Raw genomic sequence first — 18,822 nt, 5'->3', positions numbered from 1 at the left:
ATGTAACGTTAACGAGTCGACTTTTAATAGGCTAATACAATGGCAATTACCTATCAATAATACTTTCTATAAACACGTAAATGTTAAGTCCTTTCAAATACTACCACATACTTCAGTCACAACATATCAAAACAGCTTGTCCAGCTAGCTAACCTGTGCTGCGCATCAACACATGGCTCATTAGAATATTCAAATTAGCCATGTGTTGATGCATGTCTGAAGGATGGAGAGGGGTCGGGTTTGACCATTAGGATGGCTGTATAATTCCATAAGCCCAGCACGCGTCACTAGCGTGTTTATACTGGAACTTTGACAGGGGCGCAAAGGCCACCTTGGCCGCAAATTGAACATTTTTTCACAGGGCATCAAGCCCCCTAGTGGCCACGGGGCCCTAAGCAGCCGCTTAGTTCGCTTATGCCTTGGGCCGGCTCTGATGAACGGGAAAGGAGGAGGTGAAGTAGTTACAAGAGTCTCGTGACAACCGCAAGTTATAGAATCATCACTAGCACTTATTGATGCACTAATGGCTCTTACTGCACTAGACCTTGATTGTTTGCTTTTTTCTTCCTGTAAGTCGCTTTGGATGAAAGCGTCTGCTAAATGACTAAATGTAAATGTTAAAAAATCTAAGTTGCGTTAAAAGTAATTTACTTTAAAAACAAAAAACAAACTAAAATTTTTACGTATAAGAAAAAAACCCAACTAATTTACTTTTGATTTCACAAGGGATGCCAACCCCGGATGGGTCAAACAAACGGCGGACTGGACGGGGTTTTTTCTACTATTGTTATGTTCTGTGTAAGCTTTGCGTGTGTGCCTTTAAGGGTAATTTTTTTTTTTTCCCAAGTCTTTGATGTGATAGGTGGGTTAAGTCACATGATTTTGAGGCTTTGATCATGAACGCTTTGATCTCTTCATGACATGACGTCAGCTTATACTTTACAGTTTGCTTTATCATTTCACTGTTTTGCCTTGGAAAAGGATCGCTTGTAAGTTATCTTCATGTTTTTAATAATTTCAATGTTTAGTTATTTGCATGTTGTCTCTGTTAATATATTGTATTATTTCTGTAATTTCAGTTTTACAATTATTTCAAGAGAAAGACAACACTAAAGACCAGTGAACAATATTCTAGTTTCTGTCCTTCTTTTGGAATGTGTTCGCTATCTGTCGATGTGTGTACAGACACTCACACACACTGAGGACAGAATAACTATTTCTATCTATTTTCAACATAACTTTAGTATTTTTACGTAACGTCACCCTTGTAACTATTTAACTACCGGCATTTACATTTAAACTGTCTGTTAGAACAACTAACCCGAAAGAGTTTTACCCTAAACCTAGCTCAGTGGTTTTGTAGCCTAAATTCACAGAAACTGCAGCTTTTCTCACAACTGCAAACCATACGTGTATTTATAATGACGTGGGTGCTATTTTTAGAATGCTTGACAGTACATTACTATTATTATTTTTTATTATTATTACTATTATGGTCTATTCTGTTGTTGAGGTTGGAGATCTTGCTGCAACTTCACATTACGAATGCCCCTAAATAGCTTTGTAAAGCTACATGTTCCACTATGTTTGTGGGAAAGTTTCAGTCACCCAATAGTAAAAAGAAGAATTTTAAACCACAGCAATAAGCAGAAACGTCACACATGTAGAAGTGTCAGCGAGCTTAGGGGGCCTAAAAGTTTAATATAACTGTCAGGTTTGTATCATTGTAATACTGTGACAGAAATCTTCATTTGAGATGAAGTTTGATGCTAAAAAACCTCTTGAAAAAGTCAACAACGCTGTAGATGAGTAGATGAGAACACCTGGTGGACAGAAGGAGAATGGCAGTTTAAAAGGCGTGAAGGCATGAGGGGGAAGTCTGAGACAGACAAACTGCCTCACCAGCTGAGGAAAGCCACAATGTGATAGTAAAACATGCACAAGGAAGATAAGTTTCACATCTGCATCATTTAAGCAGCATTTAGCACACAGAGGAAGACCAGCAGGTAGGAACTATGACTTTAAAATTAATTTTTTATCACTCCTACTATGTTTCATGACTACTGTGGTGGGAAAAGGGATCAAACACTTGCAACACGGAGCAGAAGTCGCCAAACTACAAACTACTCTGCAAATACGGCATTTTATATGTTAGCACTTTACTTTAAAGTTTAAGTAAATATGTATAAGCTGTGCAAAGAAGTTTATGTAAATATGAAGAGTTCTTATTTTGAATAATGGTTCTGGCAGAGTGTGGTGACGCAGTATTTATTGTTGCTGCTGCAGCAGAGAGCTTTACTCTTTGGGGGGTTTAAAATAATGAAGCATGTTGTTCTGGTAAATATCTAGAGTTATACTGCTCATCAGTTGGAGGACTTAAACAGAAAGCAGTGCACATTATAGAACTGGCTTTGTTTGTTTTGAAAGCACCTCGTGTCCTATGTATTTTGGTGCGTCATCTGGAGAGCATGGTGTGAAACAACAACAAACCAAGACAGAGCGACTGTGAACAACCCGTGACTGACTTCCTTTAACTAACCCTGTTGGCTGCAGCATGCATTTAAAGCACAATTGTCCTCTGACTTGTAGAAAAGATGCATTACTTGTTCAAAAAGAACCTGTTTTTGAGTTTTACCCATTTTACGAGAGGATATTGGACAGAATGTGAAAAGATAAACCTCGTAGTAAAACAAAGACGTGGAAGGGAAAAAGAGAGAAATTAACCTGAAAACCTTTATCTTGCCAAGTAAACATTATATCTGTCTTTATCTGAAGTGTTTGTATTGTCTGAAAACAAACGTTTCCTTGTGTAGAGTTCATAAATACAACCATTATAGTTGTTTCCTTCTTCTCCAGTCACAGCATGTTCAGCTTGGCTGATGCAACTCAGCCATGGACGTCACTGACTACTGCACACTTCTGCTTCTGCATCACGTGACCATCTTCCTCTTCCTATTTCACTCACTCAGAGGTAACTACAGTACACAACATCACTTCCATACCACTGTCAAATGACATGACTCAAGTACATTAACGCTTTAAAGAAATGTATGAATCAAATTCTAACTAATTCCAAGCAAACAGCCTGAAAGGTGCTGAAAAGTGAAGCCTTGTGAGAGAAATTTCTTATGAAGTGTTGAAAATTACTACTTCCCTGAATAAATACAGACCCACTGTGATGAATCAAAAACTGTAAATACACGCAGCGTGGAGACTTATATACCACAAGCAACCTGGTCTCACAGGAATCCGTGAAATAGCCACGGATTTGCTTAACTCAAAATCCGTGGAATAGCCACGGAATCACTTAAATTTCCGTGAAACTGACACGGATTTGGCTACAATGCAAGTTAATGACAGTCATATCCCGTGGCTATTCCACCATACAAAGTGATTATGCACATTCACTGAGGGAATATTTAGAAAATAAAACATATATTTCTCGCTAGAAATGTGATCAAAATCCATTTTTATGCAGAAACTAAGTCAAAATATTGATTTTTTTCACTAAAAATGAGAGAACTGTCCGCCATGTTTTTTGTTCTGACCGCCGGGACCTTGAAAGTCACGTGACTTGGAACAAACCAATAGTCATATCCCGTGGCTATTCCATGGATATTTGTTCCTGTCATTAACTTGCATTGTAGCGAAATCCGTGTCAGTTTCACGGAAATTTGAGTTATTCCTTTGCTATTCCACAGATTTTGAGTTCAGCGAATCCGTGGCTATTCCACGGATTCGTGTGAGACCAGGTTCCCACAAGGTGCCCAATTGAACAACAGAAGTAGAAACACTAAAGGACAGCCACAAAACCATAAAGTATTAAAATAACAGAAAATCTCAAAATGCCAAAACATCCTTTTCTCAAGTTACAACTGCTTCAGTCATTTAAATATTGATGACTACACCTCATACCCCTCACAAAAGAAACTTCAAATATAACCCCCAAATTCCCCACAGCCTTCAAGCCAAAAACTGGCTCCAGAGTGAGTGAATCCCCATAGACCGCCATGTGAAAATGCTTTCACAACCCAAGTCTGTCTGAATCAGTGTGGAAATGTAAGTGGACCAAAAGAAAAACAAAAGATTTGTGGAGGGGCGTGTACGAAGGTTTAGGGCTGAAAATATACTCACAGTATTATTTGTTATTGGTTGGAAAGTTGACAATGGATATAAAAAAAGCAACATGGAGCTGAACACAATATGATATATTGATATATATTTGATGATTTCACCTTGACTCTGCACTGATCTATCCTGTGCATGAATCTTTTCTCTCCCAGTTGATCTCAAATTATTTGATAAACGTCATTGTTTTGTGGACTTTATTCAACATCCCCTGTATTTGTTCTTCAGGCCAGATGTCAAATGAACATCGGACTTCAGCAGAAGTTTTGGTTCATTTTCTGTAATTGGGTCAGATTGTGTTCACAGTGCAATAGAACTGCACCAGGGTTAGTTTATAAAGCCCTCTCACAAGAGGTCTGGGACCGGATGTTTTGGTCTGCACCAGAGTACGGTTGGAGCGTTCGCAATCAACCAAACGAACCGTAACAATGATTTAACCGCACCAGAATTTGAGTAAAATGGAGTGAACTTTGGGTTGTGAAAGCGTTCTGTGTAAATCATTGGTGGGCTCAGGATGTTTGAGGTCTATAATAATCACTTAATCATTGATAATGGAATGAGATCCAACCTAAACTGATCTACAAAGAGCCCTGGAGTGTTAAATGGCTGTCCAGGAATTCAACCACTGATCTGTTTTCTCCGCAGGTCAAATTCAGGTGACTGGTCCGTCCCGACCAATAGTGGCAACAGTCGGAGACGACACAATCATACCGTGCCACCTGGAACCTGCCGTGAATGCTTCTGGCATGAGGCTGGAGTGGGCGAGACCTGACCTGAGCCCGGGGATTGTACATGTGAGGGCAAACGGTCAAGAATATGCAGCCCACCAACAGCCGTCATACAGAGGGAGAACATCAGTGTCCATCAGCAACCTGCAGCACGGAGACCTTTCACTGAAACTGTCCAAAGTGAAAGTCTCTGATGAGGGCCTGTACAGATGCCTTGTTCCAAGACTGGGTCTAGCTGTTTATATACAGCTTGTTGTTGGTAAGTGACCTTTAAATGACATGACATAGAACATTATTGTTCAACTATAACTTAGTACTGTAAGATGTGTCAAGCAAATAAAGCAGACACATGGACAAACATGGACATCTTTATTTGGAAATGTTTGGAAACTGCTGATTTCTGGAGTTTTGTTCTATTTAATCTGTTTTTGTATCCTTTTCATTTTGCCTGTATTTTCCCCTTAAAAAACATTTACCATGCCATGTTGGTATCATTTTTTCAGCACAACCTCACCTATGACCTGATCATTATTTGTTCACTTTGACTTACTGGATCAACATTTTAACCACAAGAACACATGAAAAAGGATAAAATTAGATTTAGAAAAATTATGGTAAAATGAGGATAAGATCTAATTTGATATTTTTATACAAATTATATTTGACCTGATCTCCGGTTTTACTTGGCTTATCATCAAACAAAAACTGGCATGGAGTTTGAAGCCAGAACATCTGTGGTCCCAGCGGGGCGGCTGTGGCTCAGTTGGGAGAGTTGGTTGCCCCCCAACCGGAGGGTTGGTGGTTCGATCCCTGACCGTCGCAGCCTACATGTCGAAGTATCCTTGAGCAAGACACTGAACCCCAAATTGCTCCCGATGCTGCGTTCATCGGTGTGTGAATGAATTCCCAATGGTGGCAGGTGGGACCGTTTAGGGTAGCCTCTGCCACCAGTATGAATGTGTGTGTGAACGGTGAATGAGCGCAGTCTGTAGTGTAAATAAAAGTGTAGATAAGTGCAGGTCCATTTACCAACATGGTCCATTTACCAACATGGCCATCCACCTGACCCTTATGTGGAGTTATTCAGATTTGGATATGTCAGAAATGAATGTAATGAAAATACATTTAGCTGGAAACATAATTGTTAATGGAGTAGGATAAGGAGACCAGGTTGTACATGGTGACTTATTTTGGACTGGCATCATTAACCAGTCACATAATCACATTGCTGAACATGTCGTTGGAGGTAAAGGATGAACGTTATATCTCGTCTCTCTTATTTTAAGGTGCCGTCTCCTCACCGGTTATCCGTTTAATGAACAATTCCAGCAGAAGGGTGGTTCTCCAGTGTGAGTCTTCTGGCTGGTATCCAGAGCCTGAGGTGTTGTGGCTGGACGGTGAGGGAAAGCTCCTCTCTGCTGGACCTACAGAGACAGTCAGAGGTCCTGATGACCTCTATACTGTCAGCAGCAGAGTGACTGTGGAGAAGAGACACAGCAACAGCTTCACCTGTAGAGTCCACCAGAAGGACACCAACCACACCAGAGAGACACACATCACTGTTCCAGGTAGAGAAATTAATAAATATATCGGAAACGCTTTATAATAAGGTCCTTAATAACCATTAATTAACAAGTAATAAGGCATTGTTCTCGCTTTAGATCCGGTAGTTGCAAAAAGCATAGTTGACTTATAGTTAACTTATAATAGATGAGCAATAAAGCATACTTTAATATCAATAAGCAAACAAAATAAGTTTAATAAAGGCATGGCAAAGACATAATGGGTGGGTCATGGGTGTTTGTAATGCCATTATTAACACTTATATAAGCTTATAAACACACAATAATGTTAATAAGCATCTTGTAAGGACTTACAAGGGCCTTATTACTTGTTAATTAATGGTTATTACAAGGACCTTAATATAAAGCGTTACCAATATATCATATGCTTACTATAAATTTTTTTGTTGTTCAGTGACTCATTGTTTGAATTCATGTCTTCACAGTCCTGTCGAGGTTTGTGAAAGGTGTCATGGTTCCAGGTTTTTTCTGCATCTTGCTGAGTATTTATTTAACAGCATGTAGAAAGAGACAAGGTATTGTTTTGCTCATCTTTTTTAATTTGAAGATACTGTTTCTTTCTTTTTGTGTTGTGGTTACATGCGGCTTAGCCCGGTTTTACATTAGCAAATATTTAGCTCCCACACATTCTGTGCAAGCAAAGCAAAGCAAAGCAAAGCAAAGTAAAGCAAAGCAAATAAAGATCAGAACATGTCACTCTAGCGTCACACACGATTGCACATGCATGTCGTTTGCAAAAGGATTCAGAAGTCGGCTTAAATACACAAGAAAATCACAGAGTTGTAATCTGTTTGAACATACTGTGTTGTGCTGCCAAAACTGAAAAGGTACTGATAAAAGTCTTTTTATACATATACATTACATTATTTGTGTAAACATAATTTTAAATATATTATATTTTATACTTGCCTATCCCTGAGTGACAAGTTATTGTAATTTAAGAAGGAAACTGATTATGCGTGGTATCCTGCAGCGGCCACGACCAGCACAAATATCGACTGTCACTCATCTGCATTGGTGCTCGTGTTTCCTTATCTTACACATACAATTATGTAATATGTTCCTGAAGATTGTTGACTGTGTTTACTGTGTCAACATGACATTCAAACCTGCAACTGAACCTTAAAACCCATGCTGTAGCTAACTGGAAGCCAGTGTAAAGACGTAAAAAAAATGGAGACTGACAAAAGGCAGCATACAAAGCATTTAGAGAAACAGCGTTTGCATTCTGTCCCGTCAACAGCCAAGCCTGCTTTCCTTGAAGATGAACTAACAAATGACCTGTTTGTTGATCCCTAGGTGGAGGGAAGGAACAGGAAACTGAGAAGAAAGAATCAGCAGTGACGGAGAATCAAACATGACAAGATCTTTGGACGGAGTAAGAACTGGAAGTGGAGCTTTTAAAAGTCTGAAAGAAATCAGAGAACAGCTGTTAAATGAAATAACAAGCACTCTGTAAAAATGTGATAAGAAAATGAGTATTGCATTATAAAAGCTGAATGGGAAAGGCAAAATTAGATTACTTAATTGCTCAAAGAAGTTTTACACTCTGCTTATATGTACTCTTCTTCTAGTATACAATTAGTTTCCGTATCCGGATTGTATGAAACACGGCCAACTCTAGCTGACATGAAAGAACAAATGAGATCTTTCTCTCATTTTTTTTTCTTGTAGATGAGTTAGATGGCCAAGGTGACTTGTTTTCTTCTTGGTTTATGTCAATACCCGTACTAATACCTACAAATTATTACTTATACCTACAGTTTCTAATGGCATTTGTAATTACTATGACCACCTCTAGTGTAGCATCAATTAGTAGTAGTTGTAACCAAAGAGGAAGTCAGGTATAAAGAGCGATAAAGGTCACATAGGGACTAGGTCGTGGTGGACGGATGAGTCCAGAGACGCAGGACTTTCACACAGGAGTCGATGTATAAGTGACTACATCACAAACTTATTTCAACACAAACCATGATTGTTTTTCTGAAATCAAACCAAGTAGTTTTGGTGCCTAAACATAACCAAGTTCAGTTTCACATGATTTGTAAAAAAGTAGGGGTGCACCGATCGATCGGCGATTCCCTTAATTTTGCGGGATCGGCGATTGGCCGATTCCTTTACGTCAAACCGATCTTTTTTTTCTTCCAGATATGATGAACTATTCGATTTTTTATGAATTAATGACTATTTGAATATTCGAAAATCGATGCCCTCCCTAGTTCAGAACAAAAACCACTTTATGGTTGCAGTTCTTTTGTTAGTTTGTCCTGTAAATTGTTGCTATTTATTTTAAGTTCAATATTTTATTAACTACCTCAGACATTGTGTTTTCCTTTATTTGTTGAAGAAAAATACTGCTGTGTAATTGTTTTTCAATATAATAAGATTCAAACATTGAAGGTGTATGCTATGAGTTATAAAAAAATCGGTATCGGCCAAAATCGGAATCAGCAGGTCAGGCTTTTTTAAAATCGGTGATCGGTGATCGGCCAGAAAATTGCAATCGGTGCACCCCTATAAAAAAGATCATAAGGACTGTTATATGAGGATATATTGGGACAAAACATGATAAAGAACCTTATAGGAGTATTTCTCCAGTGGAGAAAATACTGATGACCTGACTGTACATAAATACAGTATTATGTATATAGTAAAGTGTAACAGAAATGTAATATTATGAAATGTTTTAGTTTTGTTGCTTGCAGGGTCTCAACACACTTGGGAATCTCTCTATATTGCACATTAACCCCCTTCTGTGAACTTTTTATTTATCCTGGAATCATTTCTAACTTTTATTAAATGTTTTTGATACAGCCTGTTTTCAACGTCTATGATAATGCACTGACGTATTCCATGATGAGACAACACAAAAGTGGGTTGTTGCACTTTTTCATTCAATGCTTTGATGTAATAAAGTTTTGACTGAGTCTCATTTCATTTATTTATATATATATATCTATATATATATATATATACAGAATTCATCTTCAGCAGCTACATTATTCTATTGATTTGCCTACAAGAGATAATAGGCTTGGCTTCATTACAGCAACTTTTAGACATAAAAACAATAATAGTTCTTGATTCTGTTATGTCCAGATTTAATTATGTATGCTTTGGTCAATAATACACGCTTTTTAATCATTTTAAAAAGCTTGTAATTAGAACTGACAGACTCAGAGAGAGAGCAAAGAGAGTTTGTATTCATGGTGCTCCAGGTAAGAGCTGCTTATTAGAGTAAAATACTCTAATTTCATAATTGTTGATAGTAATGTGTGGATCATTTTGTGCAAAGAAAAAGCAAATTACGCAATTTATCACTATTGTCTCTATAAAAGTTCGAGTTTTTCCAGTGTAAAAATGTATCCATATTTCTATATTGTTCATTTTTATTTTAAATATTTATTGAAAACTTCAAGTTAAATCCATTTGTATTAAATAATAGGAGTGACATATTGCATAATGTTTACAACAACCAGGGAAGAAGGTTCTAATAAGTAGATGAAGCACCAGCAAAAAAAACCCCAACAAAATCTAATATTTGAGTAATATAAGAAATAATAAAGTTTTTCAACCAGTCAACACAGAAGAGTTGGCGCTTCAAGCTTTAAATGACACATTTTACAGTTAATGATGCAAAAGTAAAAACAAATAAAGTCTTCTGAAAATGAAAGAAGAGGGAAATAACACAAGTTTTCCAGTTTTTTCAGACATAATTAGTTACTGGTTATGTGACAATATGTGCTTTGAGCTCTCACATGCACGTTCTGTCACTTAGAACCACCAGGAACATTTCCTTAGACATCATTCTTCTCTAACTCCATGAGTTAAATGTGTGTGGTTCGATCAGTTAAAACAGGAAGTCACACCAGATAAGAAGAACCAATGAGACAGAAGAAAGAGAAAAAACAAATAAGTTTTGATTCATTGTTTCGGGACTGCTATGGTTGTTTAAATTGCTGTTGTTTTGGTCTTTTAAAACTTGTATGTACATTTTTATGTTATGTGTATGATTTTTATGTGAAGCACTTTGTGACTTCTGTCTGTGAAAGGTGCTATATAAATAAAGTTTACTTACTTACTTACTTAGTAAGTAGTAGTAGTCAGGCTTGGAATTTCGTCATTTCAGGGGCACGGCCATTTGGCCTTCCTGTTCACACTTATTTTAAGGGCACAAAGGCCACATGACAGGGCATAAAGGCCGTTTGGTTAAATTACGCTGGTTTTACCTTTCAGATTAATACCTTAACATTCTCATTCACCAAGAAACATTAATGCACAATATATCAAATATATTAGAAAGGACCTTTTTGGAAAATGACAAATGAACCTGTTTTGAAAAGACGGCAAATGCATATATTTTGAAAAGATGGCAAAATGAATCTCCTGCCTGAGTTCATCTCAGAGTAAGGAAAGAGAAATGCCTCCTCCTGCCATAAAAAGGAACCTGCTGAGGTGAAGTTTACATCAGCTAAATGTCGAGCCCTTGTCCCTGAGCTAGGGAAGACGTTAGCGATATCCCACCTAGCTAGCTATCGCTAGTTTTCATGACGCAAAAATGTAACGTTAAGGAGTCGACTTTAAATAGGCAAATACAATGGTAATTACCTATCAATAGTACTTTCTATAAAAACGTAAATGTTAAGTTCTGTCAAATACTACCACATACTTCAGTCACAACATATCAAAACAGCTTGTCCCGCTAGCTTACCTGTGCTGCATCAACACATGGCTCATTAGAATATTCAAATGAGCCATGTGTTGATGCGCACCGAGTGGGTCGGGTTAGCGTTGTGTTTACTGGAAATTGGACATTTTTTCACAGGGCATCAAGGCCAGAGTGTGGGGCAACGACGGCCATGGCCGTCCTGGCCGTCGTGAAATTCCCACCCTGGTAGTAGTAGTAGTAAAACTCCTGTGTTTAATCAAGTTGTCTTTACTAATACTGTTCATGATCATTACATTACATTACATTACATGTCATTTAGCAGACGCTTTTGTCCAAAGCGACTTACAATAAGTGCATTCAACCTGATGGTACTAGACATAGACCATAGGAATCGAGTAAGTACATAACTTTAAGAGCCAACTGTCATTGCTAAGGAGTGCTATATGTTAAAGAAGAAAAGAAGAGAAAAGAAGAAGAATTTTTTTTTTTTTTTTTTAATATATATATATCTGTTAGGTGACCATGACTTAACCGAGGTATTGTTGGAAGAGATAGGTCTTCAGCCTGCGGTGGAAGATGTACAGGCTGTCTGAGGTCCTGATGTCGGTGGGGAGCTCGTTCCACCATTTGGGAGCCAAGACAGAGAAAAGTCTGGAAGTGGTTTTGAGGCGAGTTGACCCACGCAGGGTGGGAGTCGCCAGCTGTTTGGCTGATGCAGAGCGGAGAGGACGGGCAGGGGTGTAGAGTTTGACAAGGTCCTGGATGTAAGTAGGACCTGAACCGTTAGCAGCAGAGTACGCCAGAGCTAGAGTCTTGAAGCGTATCAGCCACAGGTAGCCAGTGGAGGGAGCGGAGGAGGGGTGTTGTGTGTGAAAATTTGGGAAGATTGAAGACCAATCGAGCAGCTGCATTCTGGATGAGTTGTAGAGGTCGGATGGCTTTGGCAGGCAGACCTGCCATGAGGGAGTTGCAGTAGTCCAGGCGTGAGATGACCAGCGCCTGGACCAGGACCAGGACCTGGACCAGGACCTGAGCTGCCTTCTGGGTGAGAAACGGGCGGATTCTCCTGATGTTATGCAGCAAGAATCTGCAAGATCTGGTGGTGGCGGTGATGTTTGTGGAGAGGGACAGCTGGTTGTCAAGAGTTACGCCAAGGTTTTTGGCGGTTTCTGTGGAGGCAACCACTGTGTCCTGGACAGTGATGTGGAGGTCAGAGGTGGGAGAGCCTTTCCCTGGGAGGTAAAGTAGCTCAGTCTTTCCCAGGTTGAGTTTGAGGTGGTGCGAGGACATCCACTGGGAGATGTCGGCCAGACATGCAGAGATACGTGCTGATGCACGTGTTTCAGACTGGGGAAATGAGAAGATTAGCTGGGTGTCGTCGGCATAGCTATGATAGGAGAAGCCATGCGAGTGGATGAGGGAGCCAAGGGAGTTGGTGTAAATCGAGAAGAGGAGCGGACCAAGGACCGAGCCTTGAGGGACCCCGGTGGTGAGTAGACAGGGTTCTGAAACAGAACCCCTCCAAGTTACACGGAAGGTGCGGTCCTTGAGATAGGATTTGAGCAGCGAGAGGGCAGAGCCAGATACTCCCAGGTGGTGAAGGGTGGAGATGAGGATCTGGTGATCCACAGTGTCAAAAGCTGCAGAAAGGTCCAGTAGAACCACAACAGATGAGAGAGAGGCCGCCTTCGCCTTGTGAAGCTGTTCAGTCACAGCGAGAAGGGCAGTCTCTGTTGAGTGGCCCTTCTTGAAACCAGACTGGTGAGGGTCAAGGAGGTTGTTCCCATGCAGATAGGAGGACAGCTGATTGAAGATAGCCCGTTCCAGAGTTTTGGAGAGGAACGGCAGGAGAGAGACGGGTCTGTAATTGTCCACTAAGGATGGGTCGAGGGTGGATCTCTTTAGGAGAGGATTCACCCTTGCTTCCTTCAGAGAGTTAGGAAAGCAGCCAGTAGTCAAGGAAGTGTTGACAAGATGGGAGAGGAACGGGAGGAGATCCGGAGCAATAGACTGAAACAGGTGGGAGGGAATAGGATCCAGCTGACAAGTGGTAGGACGGGCAGAGGTTACAAGGCTGAGCATTTGAGGAGGAGACAGTGGAGTGAATGCTGAGAGGGAGGGAGACACTGATGGGGAGGGAGGAGAGGCAGGTTGTGAGACTGGATGGGTAAATGACGAGCGTATGTCCTCAATCTTCTTCAGGAAATGGTTGACAAAGTGGGTTGGTAGGAGGGAGGAGGTAGGAGGGGGAGTTGGAGGGACCAGGAGGTTTGTAAAGATGGAGTAGAGCTTCTTGGGGTTGGAGAATGAGGATTGGATTTTGGTCTGATAGAAAGAGCTTTTTTCGGCTGAGATTAAAGATGAGAAGGCAGCAAGAAGAGATTGGTAGTTGTGTAGGTCATCAGGGTGTTACACTAGAGGGTCCAGCAATGGTCGGCTTGCATTGCCTCGTTCAAAATCAAATGCTTTACAGCGTTCTTTTATCTACAGATCAATGTCTCCCTGGAATTATCTGCCTCGTATCTCCGCTGTATCTACAGTAAATCAGTTTTTAAAAGGAAACTTAAAGTCTATCTAAGACACTAATTCATCTGTTGGGTGTGTTGTGGGAATGATCTGTTTTGAATAACTCAGCTGTATTTAGTTTTTGGGGAGGTTTAGTAATCTTATTATATTGTCGACTATTGTGTGGGTTTGTCTATTTTGTATTGTATGTACTTGTTTTGTTTTTATTTGATATTTTTGTTTTTGTATAGTTCTTAATTGTGATTGTATTGTATGTGTTATGTGTTACGGACACCAGGAAGACTAGCTGATTGCTATGGCATCAGCTAATGGGGATCCTTAATAAAATGAATGAAAATGAATGAAAGAAGCAACATGACAACAACATAATATTTTTAGTATAAACATTGTTACTCTCTCTTAAAAAAACAAACCCTACTCTTCTCCTCTTTAGCATATAGCACTCCTGTAGCAGTTACTGATGGCTCTTAAAGTTATGTACTTGGTCCCTTTGGTCTAAGGCTAGTGCAATCAGCTTGAATCACTTATTGTAAGTCACTTTAGACAGAAGCGTCAGCCAAATGACATGCAATGTAATGTATTGTAATGTCTTGCTGAAATATTTGTTATTATTATATTTTCTGTCCATGATGACGTCTTTATAGTCGACTGTAAATGTCCTGGATCCAGCAGCTGCTGTTTCCTGATCTCTGAAATAATTTTGGACATTCTTCTTTATTTTTCTTGATTAATGAGCTGATTATGTTAATTACACAGATTGCCAAACAAGTTAAGTCTTGAGCAAGACTCTGACACCATTTACAATGTAAATGATGCTCCGCGTGAACCATTTTACAACATTTTGGTGCCCCGTGTACATACTTAATGCATTGGAATTGCATGAATGTGTTTTCACTGGAAAGTCTGATAGTATTGAAGGCTATGGGAAAATGAGTCTACTTCTCACCTGATTTATGACCTCAGTAAACATTCTCATAATGAGTTTATGGTCTCAGTTGTTAGTTTCAAGTCTGTTGTTAACTCTATAAATGTCTATAAAAAGACAACACTGAACAGCTTGTTTCAATGCTTGAGACTTTAATTTTGCAGGAGTAAAGAAAGAACAGTTCACAATATATGTAAGGTTGAGCTAAAAGCATTCTTTCCACAACACATTCAGTGTGCTCTGATTAAAGGCACGAGGCCTCAGACACCATCCAGCTTCTCTTTACTTTACATGTCGCTTCATTCCTTGAGTAGCGTTACAGCGATAGAAAAGAAAAATAAAGATATGAAATCAGATATAAGAGCCTTCAGGTTACATTTGAGACTGACGGCATGAAGAGAGATGAGTTTGCAAACACACACAAACACACATCCACCATCGTTTGTGCTTTTTGCAGGGACTGCATGCTTCTGTGTTACACCAGGAGTCTTCAGATGTTCTTGGCACAGACAGACGGGAGGTGATCGTAGCAACTCCGGTCATTCCAGCATTTATTGTCTGTGTGTATCAGAAATACAGGAAATGAGCATGATTGTTTATTACTGACACTAATACTTCCTTGGAGAGAGCTGAACAGCCCTGACATTCATGTACCCTTCATTATCTTCACCAGTAAAAACAAATGGGTTTTACTTTTTAGCCTACCTCCATAATTGATCTCTACACAGTGTTGTACACCCCAGTTATTCGGCTGTCCGCTGCACCAGTAGGAAAATCTGAAAGGGGTACCATCACCCCAGAGCCAAACACCCTCCTAAAAACAGAATGGATTAGAAAATAATAGAGTGGATCAAAATATAATAGATTAATGTAAACTACAGATAACACACTGTAAATAAGACATACTATTAAAACAGTAGTTCTCAACCTTTTTGAGTCGCGACCCCCAATTTAACATGCATGTTGTCCGCGACCCCCGCTCACTGAACGCCATCTCACACGCACAGTTCAGATCATACAAAAAAAGAAACAAAATGATCAAAAAAGACACGAAATGATCAAAAATAGACACAAAATTACCAAAAAAAGACACAAAATGACCAAAAAAGACACAAAATGATCAAAAATAGACACAAAATTTCCAAACAAGACACAAAATGACCAAAAAAGAAACAAAATGACTAAAAAAGACACAAAATTACCCGAAAAGACACAAATTGAACAAAAAAGACACAAAATGACCAAAAAAGACACAAAATGACCACAAAATGATCACAAAAAGACACAAATTGACCACAAAATGATCACAAAAAGACACAAAATGACGAAAAAAGACACAACATCACCAAAAAAAGACACAAAATCACCAAAAAAGACACAAAATTACCAAAAAGGCACAAAATGACTGAAAAAAGACACAAAATGACCAAAAAAAACTTAGTCTGTTTTCAAGCAGGACAAACATGACTGCAGATGTGTCACACAAATGTATTCTGTTGTTCAATTTGGAGGGAATACTTGACGTGAACCTTTCAGATTGACCATAGAAAAAACAAATATTTTAGAATGATAAATGGTACCTCTTCAGCATCAGAGCCTCCAATCCATGTCCGTGGATGTCCATGAGTGACATCTTGGATCATCCTTTTAATCCCGTGGTACTCCTCAGCTCGATGTACAGTGGCAAGGTTTGCACCCAGGGACTGGCAGTTTCTCTACAGCAAAGATAAACAGACAAAGAGAACTGCTTAGACACAAATAACATGAGTAATGAGATGAGTTAGAAGGAGATGCCAAGTTACCAAATGTGCAAGTCCATAAAACAAAATAAACTTAATTTAGAAGCAGTTTGTAGCAAATTGAAGTTATCTCATACCTCAGCGCGAGCCCAGCTCTGGGCTCGTGGGACGTAGAGGAAACAGCGACCATTGATCAGCCTCCAACCACCAGGACAAGATGTTGACCTCTCAACGACTTGATGCTCTCCTGAGTAAGAGAATTAGAGATAAGTGGGTAATGTTGAGTTTCCAGACAATTATAAAAGGACGTAAGAAGTATGTATTTACCTTCTCCAGGTTTTTCCAGAGCATCCGGTTCCTCCGTCACCTCTGAAAGAGCTGAACAGTTAAACACAACAGTTAGAGTTACAGAACTTGAGTTGATCTGTTTCCTCCCACACATTACTACTCACCAGCAGCGGTGGTCAGCGCCATCACGGCACAGAGAAGTGCAGTCACAGTCAGAGTCTTCATGATGGAGATGATGCAGACGTCTCAGTTGATAATAACCTTCAACAAAGAGAGGCAGACATGTTAGGAATACATGATGAAATGAGAGAAACAGAAGAAAAGAGGTAAAGAGAGAGAAAAGCAAAGCAAACCTGCTGGAGGATTATCTTCTCTTCTTCTTTCTCAGTGTCGGTCTGAGTGAGGATGCTGAAGACGACGAAGACCAGCTCTTATATACAGTGATGCAGGACGAACCCAAAATGTCAATATTTGTTACCTGGATCAAATGTCTCTCTCTAGAATCACATAATGCTCCTTTCCTGACGTCATTGTTGTTTTAGTTCAGATGCTGTGGCTGAACAAGTTGTCTAAGCTCTAAGTAAAACATTGACACCAACATTGTTATGATGTCTTGTCGGTAAGTGGGAGGAATAACACTAGGCTAACACTAGGCTAACTTTTGGCGAGGAAAAAACTGACATGCCCAATTTTAAAGGGGTCCCTTGACCTTTCACCTCAAAATATCTGAAACACCACTGGTAGGTTTGTTTTCCTCCTGGTGTGCGTTCATGTGTTCAGTTTAGGGTTCTCTTTGTTTCAGCACATCTTTTTTCTTTCAAGTTTATTGCACAATCATCTTTGCCATGGTCATGTAATAAGTTATTTTACATTGTAGATAATTATGTTAAGAGGGCCTAGTAAGCACAGTGATGGTGAAGTTACTCTAGTCAGCTGGAATGTAAGGGGGATGAATAGCCAATTAAAAAGAGGAAAAGTGTATGCTCTGTTATGACTGTGGTCATATTATAGTTATTTTCTAGCAAACTGCATTTGTATGTGTGCTCTGTGTTTTTGTTTTCCTTTTTTTATATTGTGACGGCCCCGTGCATCTGCCTGCTTCCCCTCAGTCCCTACCAGGAAGCAGTGGGCCGTCCTCAGCAGACCACGCCTCAGGGTGTGGTCTCATCTACAAAAGGCTGCCTGAGTCAGTCTTCTCCCTCTCCCCTGGCTGAGCAGCTGGCTGCTGTTCTGGCTGACGACCTGATTATCTCATCTACTCTCACACATATACACACACATCCATCTGCACTTACTCATACACACACGTTATGCTTCTTTTTGATCAATAAATATTGTAACTATCCTCAGAGCTCTGTGTCCCCTCTCTCCTTTGTTGCAACCTCTGAGCCAGGGTTGTAACAAATGGGGGCTCGTCCGGGATATTTTTGAATCCTGTTTGTAGCTTGGTGGGTTGAACCATGTCTGCACTAGACAAATTTTTGCAGAGTCCAAGTGAGGATTTGTTGGATCTCCTCACTAAGGATCAGTTGGTTAAGGTGGCTGCCCACTATGATGTTGAAGTCTCTGGTAAATTGCTCAAAGATTGTGTCTATGATACTGTTAAGGACTCCTTGGTGCAGTTGGGGGTTTTGCCTACGGTGGCTGTTGTTGGAGGCGGTGATGCTGTAAATGCATCAGCTCCTGTCTTACCTATACTGTTTTTCCCCAGGTCAGTCCCTCGTCTTTGACATTTGAGCAACAAAAAGAGTTGTTGACTCTGCAGCATAAATTGGAGTTGGAGCGTGAGGAGAAGGCTCAGGAGAGGGCCTTGGCTCTTCATGCCCAGGCACATGCTGTTGAAGTAGAGAAATTAAAATGCATGGCCAATCTACGTGAGACTGAATTAGTGCAGCAGAGAGAACAGCAGCAGTTTGAACGCTACAAGCTGCAATTGTTAAATGAAGATCATGGACCTGGTGGGTCTTCAAATTTTGATGTGTCTACTTGTTTGCGGTTGGTGCCTAAGTTCTCAGAAAGGGACCCCGACACCTTTTTCTTACTCTTTGAGCGGTTAGCCAGAAACAGGAAGTGGAGCGATTCAGAACAGACTTTGCTGCTCCAGTGTGTGCTAACTGGGAAGGCCCAGGAAGCCTATTCTGCATTGTCGGTGGCAGACAGTGAAGACTATTTGACGGTCAAACAGGCTGTGTTAAAAGCTTATGAACTCGTGCCAGAGGCATATAGGCAGAAGTTC

General features: G+C 40.0%; 2 protein-coding genes across 2 annotated transcripts; one reads left to right on the top strand and one right to left on the bottom strand.

Moving 5' to 3' along the window:
* The first annotated feature begins 1,850 nt into the window (after positions 1–1,850).
* On the top strand, positions 1,851–8,634 carry LOC131989952 (butyrophilin-like protein 10). Its single transcript, XM_059355335.1, has 6 exons — positions 1,851–2,006; positions 2,857–2,971; positions 4,774–5,115; positions 6,143–6,424; positions 6,865–6,954; positions 7,739–8,634. The coding sequence occupies exons 2-6, from the start codon at positions 2,893–2,895 to the stop codon at positions 7,798–7,800; spliced, it is 855 nt and encodes a 284-aa protein (XP_059211318.1). The 5' UTR covers positions 1,851–2,006; positions 2,857–2,892; the 3' UTR covers positions 7,801–8,634.
* Positions 8,635–14,646: 6,012 nt separating this feature from the next.
* On the bottom strand, positions 14,647–16,862 carry LOC131989857 (ladderlectin-like). Its single transcript, XM_059355202.1, has 6 exons — positions 16,751–16,862; positions 16,626–16,676; positions 16,436–16,545; positions 16,140–16,274; positions 15,265–15,373; positions 14,647–15,117 (listed from the first exon to the last, which is right to left on the bottom strand). The coding sequence occupies exons 1-6, from the start codon at positions 16,809–16,811 to the stop codon at positions 15,050–15,052; spliced, it is 534 nt and encodes a 177-aa protein (XP_059211185.1). The 5' UTR covers positions 16,812–16,862; the 3' UTR covers positions 14,647–15,049.
* Positions 16,863–18,822: the final 1,960 nt, after the last annotated feature.

Source organism: Centropristis striata, chromosome 17, assembly GCF_030273125.1.
Source record: "Centropristis striata isolate RG_2023a ecotype Rhode Island chromosome 17, C.striata_1.0, whole genome shotgun sequence".
Lineage (NCBI taxonomy): Eukaryota > Metazoa > Chordata > Actinopteri > Perciformes > Serranidae > Centropristis > Centropristis striata.
This window is presented reverse-complemented; position numbering and strand designations above follow the sequence as displayed.

Coding starts and splice junctions, on each gene's coding strand:
- LOC131989952 (XM_059355335.1), top strand. CDS start 2,893: ATGGACGTCACTGACTACTGCACACTTCTGCTTCTGCATCACGTGACC. Junction 2,972..4,773: donor CCTATTTCACTCACTCAGAG/GTAACTACAGTA, acceptor TTTTCTCCGCAG/GTCAAATTCAGGTGACTGGT. Junction 6,955..7,738: donor AGCATGTAGAAAGAGACAAG/GTATTGTTTTGC, acceptor GTTGATCCCTAG/GTGGAGGGAAGGAACAGGAA.
- LOC131989857 (XM_059355202.1), bottom strand. CDS start 16,811: ATGAAGACTCTGACTGTGACTGCACTTCTCTGTGCCGTGATGGCGCTG. Junction 16,546..16,625: donor TCTGGAAAAACCTGGAGAAG/GTAAATACATAC, acceptor TCTCTTACTCAG/GAGAGCATCAAGTCGTTGAG. Junction 15,374..16,139: donor GAGGCTCTGATGCTGAAGAG/GTACCATTTATC, acceptor TTCTGTTTTTAG/GAGGGTGTTTGGCTCTGGGG.